We start from the raw sequence: 10174 nt of genomic DNA, 5'->3' as shown, positions 1-10174 counted from the left end.
ATGAATTTTGTCGATGATGTTAGATATATATAACGTGGATCTATAAGATTATATTCTTTTTCTTTTTTTCTTTTTTTTTTTGGATAAATAAGATAATCTCATTTAATGAGAAAAAATATATATAGCGAATTATATATAACCAAAGTCCAAGGGAAAGTCGTCGGTACTATAAGAAAAATAAACATTTATAACGAATTATATACTTCTGAGAAGAATATAATCATGATTTCGACAGGAAATGATATTCATTGCGATAAATTTAAAATAATTGACAATAAATAAATAATTTATTTGTAGTGTGTGATGCATGCCCTGATGGGAGGATGCAGATCAAGAGGATGGAGATCATGATGGTAATTAGCCCGCTATCATTAAACCTCATGCAAAATGCTACCTGCGTACCTACGGATCATACCACCGGAACAATATATAAGGCCGGCCGGGCTAGTGTTTTAACTAGCCATCTAAAATATTACCATTTCGATCGGAGACTTGATTATATTATCAATTTCAGTACTTTATAATTTGAAGATCCCTGCTGCACTTCCAAAAAGCTGCTAGCTCGCTATATCTGCATGTTCCATCTGGCCTGCATGCAGACTTCTAGTTATAATAAAACTAGTTAGCTAGTTCCTATATATATATATATATATATATATATATATATATATATATATATATTGAACCATCTTCTGGATAAGTGGCCTGCATCATTCATATAATTAATCAAACATTCGGATTGCAGCATTATATATATCCGATCAACCGAACCTAATTATTGTGCGAAACGGATACCTTATACATGCGCGCAGTACTCTTACTGTCATCTAAGAGCATGCAATGAGTACTTCTTCTCTTATTTTGTTTTTCTTTTTTCTTTGGAAATTTGTTCACGCATCCCAGACCACTGGAAGCTGGTAGTCTTCGTCCCAGATATAACTTTCCCGTTAATTTGTTCGTACGTAATACATATATATCCTTCTGAAATATATATATTATATATAATATATATATATTATATATATATATAGTGCATGCACTGATGATCATGATTACCTTCGAGCGAGGAACCAGGATCAATATTCAACTTCCTCCAATTAACCAAGTCAGATTTGGGAATTAAGGAAGAGAGTAAAGGCGGGTGAGGCGCCATTTTTTACTTGGGTTTGTTGTTCCCATGTAAACCATTGAGCAAACAAGCTGCATGCTAGGCACATATATAGATCATGTCCATCATTTAACTGCCCGATACAATTAATCGTGTTGTTATTATAAGCTAATAGAGTAGATTATCAGTAAACAAACATGCATTAGGGCTGATTGCAATTCTACCTAACTTCATCAGCTAATTAATTATTAGGTATGAGACTTCATTTTGAGCTAGCTTTTTTCAAAAAAGCATCAGATTTAGCAGTACATCATGTGTTGCATGCACTTTTTAGCTAAGCTACCTTATCTAGAATCGCATTCTTATCCATGGTAGGGCTAAAGGCTAACCTAGGAATTAAACCCACATTCAAACATGGAATTTCTGACATACCTGACTGTGATTTATAGCATCTTGCACATCAATAACGACCATAAAATATTTGATCCTACGAACACTTTGACATGTGTACAGAATCATATGCTCAACAATGACTTGTGATCTTAGGACGTACCAAAGGGTCCCTTAGCACTAGCTAGCTAGATACACACGAGTTTTCACCGAGTTTATATATATAAGACATATATTTTGAATTTGTTGTCATAAAAAAACTTAATGCGTGCAGTATTTAATTATAAAAAATAATAACTTATACTTTTGTACAGTTTTAATCGTAAAGATCAGATCAGAGAGGAAAAGTAAGTAATGAATTATTAGGCTGCGTACCGTTTGGACGCTAAAGTGATTTTAGATGATTGAGTTGATCTATGAATAGTAGCGTTTTTAGATCTAATTCATGAGATGTATTTGAATATATGAAGTAGGTTGAGATGAGTTTAATTTTTTTATATGAAAAGTATTGAAAAAGTAGTAAGTCCGGCCCATCAATAATTGATTTGAGATATATGATTTGAGATCACTTTAACAACCAATCATAACCTTAATAAAATCTCAACTCTCGAATATCAAGATTGGTGGACATTAATATAACTTTTGATATGTGGTTAATGTGTAATTTTTGTAAACTTCCTATTCATTCACGAGAATCAAGTTGGACAAGAAAGAAATTGTAATCTGATGACAATAAACCACTAACCATATAAGAATGATGTGAAGAAAACAATACAAATTAGCCAAACTAAAATAAATGATCCCAAACTCATCCCAGAATATATTACGAATAAGAAAACCCTCAGAGCCTGCAAATCAGAGCCCTTTAATTAAGCTCTTCACGAGGTCAAGGCGGAACCCTTTTGGGCATGCGTCTTCGCTTGCCCAACGGGCCGGTTCTGTCTGCTTTGCTTCTGACCTCAGTGGCCATGGCCAATTAATTCATGGGCTGCATTAATATATATTTTCACTGTACAATTTGCATCCTGAGCCATTTAATTTGAGGGTTCAATTAAAGGTTGAACAATACGAGTTTTCCAATACAAGTCTTCTATACACAGTCGCCCTATGCAGGCGCCGTGCAATCGGTTAGGCCACGTCACCCAAAAAAAAAAAAACATTATTCAAGAGCATTATTCTTCTTGGCCTCATTCAATACGAAAACGGAGAAGCTTTTCCTAAAAATCCATGAAACTCATTTCACTGTGCGAACCAAAACGATATTATGTGCTTAGAGGGCAAAGGCGGCAGGAAAGGCCTCCGGAAGAACTTCTTTGGAGTCGCCGACCCTCTCCCTGGAGACGGCGACACACCGCCAGGTAGAGGACTCGCAGAAACGTCGTGAGGGTAAGGGCTCGGATTGGAGGACCGAGCTGGCATGGTCTTTAACGCTTGCACGTTGACGGCACCATTACTTTCGTAGCAGCCACCTCTGCCCTTTGGCTCGTCCAACCATTCAATTGGTTGAAGAAGACATTTCTGGAGAAACCTAAGGCTGAAGGGCAATGATATTGATGGAGGGTCTTCTCGGCATTGTGTGATCATTCTTCTGCTTCTGGGTTGGGCAAGAAAACGGAATGGATTTCGTATGAGTAATGTTTTGTTTCTATTACTTGTTTGTAACTCTCCCTAGATGGGATTGCAACGACAATAACATGTTTCATTGTTAACATTTATTTCATATAATTTGAACTAGGCTTTTGTTGAACTGCCATGTTCGAGATGATCGTTCTTTCGGGCGTTAGGCGTAAAAAAAATAAATAAATAAAAATAAAGCAACACTGCATGGATTCTGAATTGAAAAGATGAATCAAGATTCGAAAACCAAAAATACAGAAAATAAGAAGAAAAAAACAGAGGGAAGAAGAAAGAGAAGCGTGGCGGCGAACTCATGATTCAAGCGAAGTGCGGCGTGGTTTTGGTTTTTATACAAAATGGTGCGTTTTATTTTTTCCACGTAAGCAGCCGTTTGCCCTATGCGACTGTATTTAACATTTTACTTTCCCATAATATTGTACTACATGCGGGGGGAGATGGGAGAGTGGGTTTTGTTACAGATCTTCCGAATGTGAGCAAAACAGAGCTTTTGCATGCAGAGGCAAAAGAGTGCGGACTAAACAGCCCAATGAAATTTGTATTAGGTTGAGTACTAAATTCATATGAAATTTCACTATTAAATTGTGAAATTCTATCTTAAAAGTTTAAAACTGATGGAAATAGATATATTTTATTATTTATTTTATATATTAATATTCTCCCTCACTTGTAAGTCAAATTCTCTCCCAATGAGTAAACTCAACAAATAAAATATTTAATTAAATGGGAGCATAGTGTACATCAGGGTTCAAACTTAGGACCCATACTCTGATACTATATAAAATTATCAATTTTTTCAAAAATATAAGTTGATGGGGAGTTGTAAATTTTATTATTTATTTTATATTTTAACATAAATCCCCTCGTTGTGATTGTGATTAATATGATCAATGAGAAGCTCAACTTTGACAACAAATATGTAGCTTGTCATGTGAAAACATGTCCTAATTTTATATGCCTATCATGCCTTGATAATGTAGTTCATCTTTTCTATATACGTACAGATAACATGGGTGTATTCCCACTCTCTCCATGACATGATTAGTAAAGTGCTTGCATCTTTTATTTATAAGTCAACGCAGAAAAAATATTTAGTAAAGTGGTTATATAATATAATTTAATTTAAAAGATAAAATTTAAAATTTAAATCTTATGATGAAATTTTATAATTTAAATGATGTGGATAATATGTTTTACACACTGCTTTAAGAATAAATGTGTGTAATGTGTTGTAAGAAATTATGTGTTTATCATAAAAAATAATGTTAGATATAGTTATTAGTTGTATAAGTATTACCGTACACTTTAAAAAATAATAAAGTACACCACTAAAAAATTATTTTTTTTCATATAAGTAACAAATTTATTTATTTGCTTTTAAATTATATAACTCTCAAATATCATTTCTTCGTAAAACTGTACAAGACAAACCGGGGCATCGAACCGGGCCCAACAAGGCTGCATCCGAAAGAAAAGACAAAAAAAAAAAAAAGCCCGGAAACACTTGACGCAATCTCACAGACGGAAGTTGTTGCCGGCAAGCAACGTCCTTCTTCACAGTTTCAGACGCCGAGGCGAAAAAAATAAATCAACGTTACAAGGTACCTTTGCTTCTCAATTTTCTTGGAAACAAAGAAAACTCGAATCCCAGGTGAAAGTTTTCTACTCCGCATCAGTTCCATATATTATCTCGTTTGGAGAGAACGGGGGTTTGAGATTAGGAAAATCTCTCTCTTTTTGCGAGCATTTTGGCCAGTCTAGGGATTTTTTCTAGCAGTGCTACCCAAATGCAACAGTCTCTGATTTTGTATTCTGTAGGGGGAACCGTTGTGGGGATGGCTCTGAACACGGTGCACTGATGTCACTATTCTGGACTGTGATTCATCAGCTTGCAGAGATCGGAGCAATGGTAATTATTCTTTTAAAAATCCTCCGCCTTTAATTAATTTGGGGTGGTTATCTTGATTCTTTAAAGTAAATGGAAGTGTTTGTGTGGGTGGCATTTTAGTCTCTGTTTGGTTGGGAGAAATTTAGAGGAAGAAAGGAAGTTGGCAATTTGGCAGAAGCGTTTTTTGTATTGTTTTGAATATGAGTAGTAAAATTGTAAACTCAAGGGATGAAAGTAGGTTCAGTGGAGTGGTGGTTTTCTTGTTTAGGTTCTAGATATTGGAAATGATAGGTTCAAAGATGACATAATTTCAGATTCTTTTTTATAATTTCCTTGGCAACCAAACAGAGAACTTTGGAAGAAATCGGTTTTATTTGGGCTCTGTTTGGATAGTGACATGAGATGAGATGATTATAGAATAAAGTTGAAAGTTGAATAAAATATTGTTATAATATTATTTTTTAATATTATTATTGTTTTGGGATTTGAAAATGTTGAATTGTTTATTATATTTTGTATGAGAATTTGGGAAAGTTGTAATGATGAGATGATATGAGATAAGATGAAATAAAACCATTTCTATATCCAAAGTGGCTGATGGAGCCAGCGTGTATGGTGGGAGTTTGGTATCTTTTTCTTTTTTGTATTTTTAAATTTTGACACTTACGTATTTTGTGGCTAGCATGTCCTGTATATTTGTGGAGAATTATAGACAAAATGGGAAATGAAGCAGGTGTAAGTTGCATGGGGTGTATTAACGTGGCATGAGTACTTTGGTGATTGGCGTTGTGATTTTTCCTTTATTTATCTGCGCTCAGGCCACATCAAAGAAAGTGATTACGAAAGAAGAGTGGGAGAAAAAGCTCAACGATGTAAAGATTAGGAAAGAAGACGTGAATAAATTGGTGATGAATTTCCTTGTCACGGAAGGTTTTGTTGATGCTGCTGAAAAATTCCGTATCGAATCTGGAACTGCACGTATCCTTGGTTTATAATGATTGCCTGTTCGCTCTCTCTCTCTCTCTCTCAGTGTCTAGTGCTATCTTGTTACTTCTTATGCATAAATAGCAGATATAGATCTTGCAACAATTACAGATCGCATGGCAGTTAAGAAGGCAGTTCAGTGTGGTAATGTGGAGGACGCAATTGAGAAAGTCAATGACTTAAATCCTGAGGTTGGGTATCCTAATCTATAGCTTGTTGCTGATCCTTTGGCATATTACACCTGTTCCGCCAACAGTTGTGAAATCACATCTTATAAATCACCTCTATAATATAGGATTTTGAAGTTGCATATTTAAGTTATTTGTTAATTTAGGACTATTCTCATTTGTTTTGTCGCAGTTGACTTGATCACAACCTATATTCAATCAATACGGCTTAAAAAATGAATGAATCATGCAACTGTATCAAATTAGGTAGTTATGTTGCTTCTTATCCATGCTTCCCTCACTTCATTATGGATATATTAATTTCGGGTGAAATTGTTATTATTGTAGATAGAAAATATAGCTACAACTCAAGTGGTCGATATTTGTTTTTCATGTAGGGAAGGAGTTTTATCCCTAGCACTTAGCAGTTTTTTTATTTTTTGGTGACACCATTTAGTTCCTTAATGTTGTTGTCGAGTGGATTTAATTGTTTGAGGCTTGAAAGCATCAAACAGGAATTCACTTATTTCTGGTCCTATAGTTGTAGGTGCAAAGAATCTGGCAGATTTATTCTGTTACAGGTACTTCTGTAATCAGCCTGACTGCCATTTAGCTTGCTAGAGAATGTATTGGATGCCTGTATATCTGCACAAATTACCTTGCTGATTGGTTGTTGAAAAGCACCTCAAAAGTTTGCGGATACATCTAGAAATAAGAATAAGTTGCCATTCATGCCCATTAAATAGCCCCAACTTCCTTCTAGAATTCTTCTCAAATAGACAGGTACTAGGTTGTTTTAAAGAATGCAACACATCCAGATACAAGAGCATCCCATGAGATCATATACCTGTTGTTTGGCTCATGGCACCAAGGTTGGACCGCCATAAGGAATTCATCTTTACTAATGAAGGTGTGTCCTTCTGTGCTCTGCAAAACCTTTTCCCATTTGAGGAATTGTAGCTTTATTTTTTTTAAATCACTTTTGAGTAGGTGAGACCACAAAGGAGGCCTATATTTGAGTACCACAAATCCTCAAAAACACAGAATCAACCCAAGCTACTATATTACTCAATGTTTAAGGCCTGGTTTGTTTTCAAGACTAAAATCCAAAACTTTGAAAACCTCTCATCTCATCATTACAACTTTCCCAAATTCTCATACAAAATAAAATAAACAATTCAACTTTTTCAAATTCCAAAACAAAAATAATATTAAAAAATATATTCTAACAATATTTTATTTAACTTTTGCATTTTAATCTCAACTTATCTCATCTCTGAAAACAAACGAGGCCTAAGTTACTTATTTGTATCATATTGCCCTCATGGTATTACAGAAACAGGAAAAACCTTCTAGATGAGGAATATTCTTCTGATCTGGGATAAGCAATAGTACTTGCACGTAATTTTACATATTAAATTCATTTTTCAGAAGTTTTCTTGTTTATTTATATGCTGTTTTCTATTTTGTTTATTTATATGCTGTTTTCTATTTTGTTTGTTAACTTGCTGCTGAGGATCTAAACTGGAACCTTGAGAAAATAATTATGTTATACCTGTTCTCTTGTCCGAATCGAGAACACGTGTAACTGGTATCTTTGATATTTAACCATGTAGGCTGTTCATCTGATGTTTTCTCATAATTTCATTGAGCCAATCGTTTCTAGTTTCAGGTTTAATTGCTATTATGTGGAAATTTAATGTGCAGATACTGGACACAAACCCCCACTTGTTTTTCCATCTCCAACAGCAAAGGTTCATAGAGTTAATTCGGAATGGGGAAGTAGAAGAGGCTCTAGAGTTTGCCCAGGAGGAGCTTGCACCAAGGGGAGAAGAAAATGTGTGACTTCATTCTTTATGACCATTGTGGTTTCAAGTCATGCATGTTTATTTGATGAGTAATGCTACTCATTATCCCAATTCTCATCATCCTCTCATCATTCCATGATGTGGTATTAGATGATTGGAGGCTATTTATTATATTTTACTCGTGAACCTATCAGCTAATGCTACATTACGGATGATGAGAAAATGGATGATGAATAGATTTTTTCTTATTTGATATCAAAGTCTGTTCTGGTTTCATTGTTCTTGATTTGATGAACTTCATTGTTGCTATTCCTGCATGATACTAGTGAAAGTTGAAATGTTGAATATGAAGATAGGTTTGTCTTCATAGAACTTCATGAGTGGCCACTATATGAGCATTCACCTTTGTTTCATTGGATACAATTTAGTTCTAATATTTAGCCTAAGAAAATTTGTGGTCTACAGCAAAGCTTTCTGGAAGAGTTGGAGAGGACTGTTTCACTTCTTGCTTTTGAAGATGTTTCCAACTGTCCTGTTGGAGAGCTTCTGGACATATCACAGCGGCTAAAGACTGCTAGTGAGGTGAATGCAGCCATCCTTACCAGCCAGAGTCATGAAAAAGGTTAGTGTGTTTGCCATCTTATCTTTAATAGCAATAAAATACCAGGGATCTTGTTAGGATACGTGGTTTTCTCGTTGTGAAGTATTGCCGCCAGATCTTTGATATATATATATATATATATATATATATATATATATATATATTATGGTACTGCAAAAAATCATATAATTTTCAACAAATTTCTTCATCCTCCTAGACTCCCAATTTAATTGGGTCTATGTCACCTTCGACCTACAGATGGTCGTGAGTCTTGAACCTATTCTACTTGAATGAAGAATTTGGGTAAAATTGGCAAGTTTTGTTTGGACAGAGACATTCTGTGTACATAGAAATGAAGACCTGTGTGAATTGGGAATGATAGCACATTTTAAGTTGGCCCTTTTTCTTTCTAACTTCTACTCTTATTGTCAATTTTCAATAATTTTATGTCATACGGATTCCATAGAATGCTAATAACAAAACAAAGCAATGCAAGTGACTTGTATAGCTGCGATAACTTGGTTTCATATAATCATTACAACTTTCTCAAACTCCCACACAAAATATAATAAATAATTCAACTTTTTTAAATCCCAAAATAAAAATAATCTTAAAAAGTAATATTCTAATAATAGTTTATTCAACTTTCAACTTTTATCTCATCTCGTCTCGTCTCGTCTGTGTAACCAAATGAGGCCGTTTTGAACTTTGGTTGTTGGGAGTTGGATCTTTTGGTTTGTAAGCAATGTTTTTCTCAAATGCTACGCGTTGCTTTCCGTAGTCATTGCTAATTTAGCTCACCCAACTTTTTTTAATTAACGTATTTTGGAAATCTTGTTCCAGTTAAATCTCCAAGTTAATGATTTCTTTATAATTTGGTTGTAACTACAGACCCAAAGCTTCCTAGCTTGTTAAAGTTGCTGATATGGGCCCAAAACCAGCTTCATGAGAAGGCTGCTTATCCTCACATTAACGAATTGTCTACGGCCATACTTGAAGACCCTGCCATCTGAGAAGGGGTGGCCATGCTTGAAGACCCTGCTCTCTGAAAAGTAAAACTCGGTGTGACCTCGGGTCCTGAGTGTGGAGGTGTAGGCGTTTAGACTTTAGATCAAGTTTGGTGTAATGGAACGTGATGTATGCAATTTCATCTGAAAAAAGAGGGTATCTAGTTGTCTCTTGCTTGTCATTCAGATTGGATTTAATTCCTTTCCTAAAGCTTTTTAGTGGCCTTATTCTGTTGAACAAACGATTTTGAATATTGTCTCATTATATTCATTACTAAGGTGGTTGAGAATTTCTCCAAAATTCCAATTTGATGAAGAATGGATGAGCTGAAGTTGATGCAATTTAATCTCGCTGTTATGCTGTCTGCCATATTATGGAGAACTAAGATTTATGCTAGAGCACGGTAAAAGCACCTTTTTTGCCATGTTTGTCACTCAGTAACACAAAATTCGCATATTTCCAGGCAAATGATACAATCACTGACTAGCAATGTTCCCCTGAAACTGTGTTCCTTATTTACCAAGTGAAAAACATAAACTGGCAAAGCACATAAATATGCAAATGCCGATGCAGTCTAAAATTGAC

At 34.9% G+C, this 10174-nt stretch overlaps 1 protein-coding gene across 3 annotated transcripts; it reads left to right on the top strand.

The window, feature by feature from the left end:
• Window positions 1-4559: 4559 nt before the first annotated feature.
• LOC121265295 (protein GID8 homolog) lies at window positions 4560-9889 on the top strand. Of its 3 annotated transcripts, XM_041168864.1 has the most exons (8): window positions 4560-4784; window positions 4952-5042; window positions 5840-5999; window positions 6090-6196; window positions 6720-6753; window positions 7845-8011; window positions 8446-8602; window positions 9473-9889. In XM_041168864.1, the coding sequence occupies exons 2-8, from the start codon at window positions 4992-4994 to the stop codon at window positions 9592-9594; spliced, it is 798 nt and encodes a 265-aa protein (XP_041024798.1). In that variant the 5' UTR covers window positions 4560-4784; window positions 4952-4991; the 3' UTR covers window positions 9595-9889. The 3 variants fall into 3 exon arrangements, with proteins under 3 accessions (XP_041024798.1, XP_041024797.1, XP_041024800.1); XM_041168863.1 differs by having other exon boundaries at window positions 4560-5042; XM_041168866.1 differs by lacking the exon at window positions 6720-6753 and having other exon boundaries at window positions 4562-5042; window positions 7880-8011.
• The last annotated feature ends 285 nt before the right edge of the window (window positions 9890-10174 follow it).

Source organism: Juglans microcarpa x Juglans regia, chromosome 5D, assembly GCF_004785595.1.
Source record: "Juglans microcarpa x Juglans regia isolate MS1-56 chromosome 5D, Jm3101_v1.0, whole genome shotgun sequence".
In the NCBI taxonomy this organism is placed as follows: Eukaryota; Viridiplantae; Streptophyta; class Magnoliopsida; order Fagales; family Juglandaceae; genus Juglans; species Juglans microcarpa x Juglans regia.
The sequence above is the reverse complement of the archived record's forward strand: the minus strand, read 5'-3'. Positions and strand labels throughout refer to the sequence as shown.

What these genes read in the sequence shown, in the direction of transcription:
- LOC121265295 (XM_041168864.1), top strand. Translation starts at nt 4,992, where the DNA reads ATGTCACTATTCTGGACTGTGATTCATCAGCTTGCAGAGATCGGAGCA. An exon ending in TTGCAGAGATCGGAGCAATG is followed by an intron (nt 5,043 to 5,839) that starts GTAATTATTCTT and finishes ATCTGCGCTCAG; the next exon opens with GCCACATCAAAGAAAGTGAT. An exon ending in CAGCCAGAGTCATGAAAAAG is followed by an intron (nt 8,603 to 9,472) that starts GTTAGTGTGTTT and finishes TTGTAACTACAG; the next exon opens with ACCCAAAGCTTCCTAGCTTG.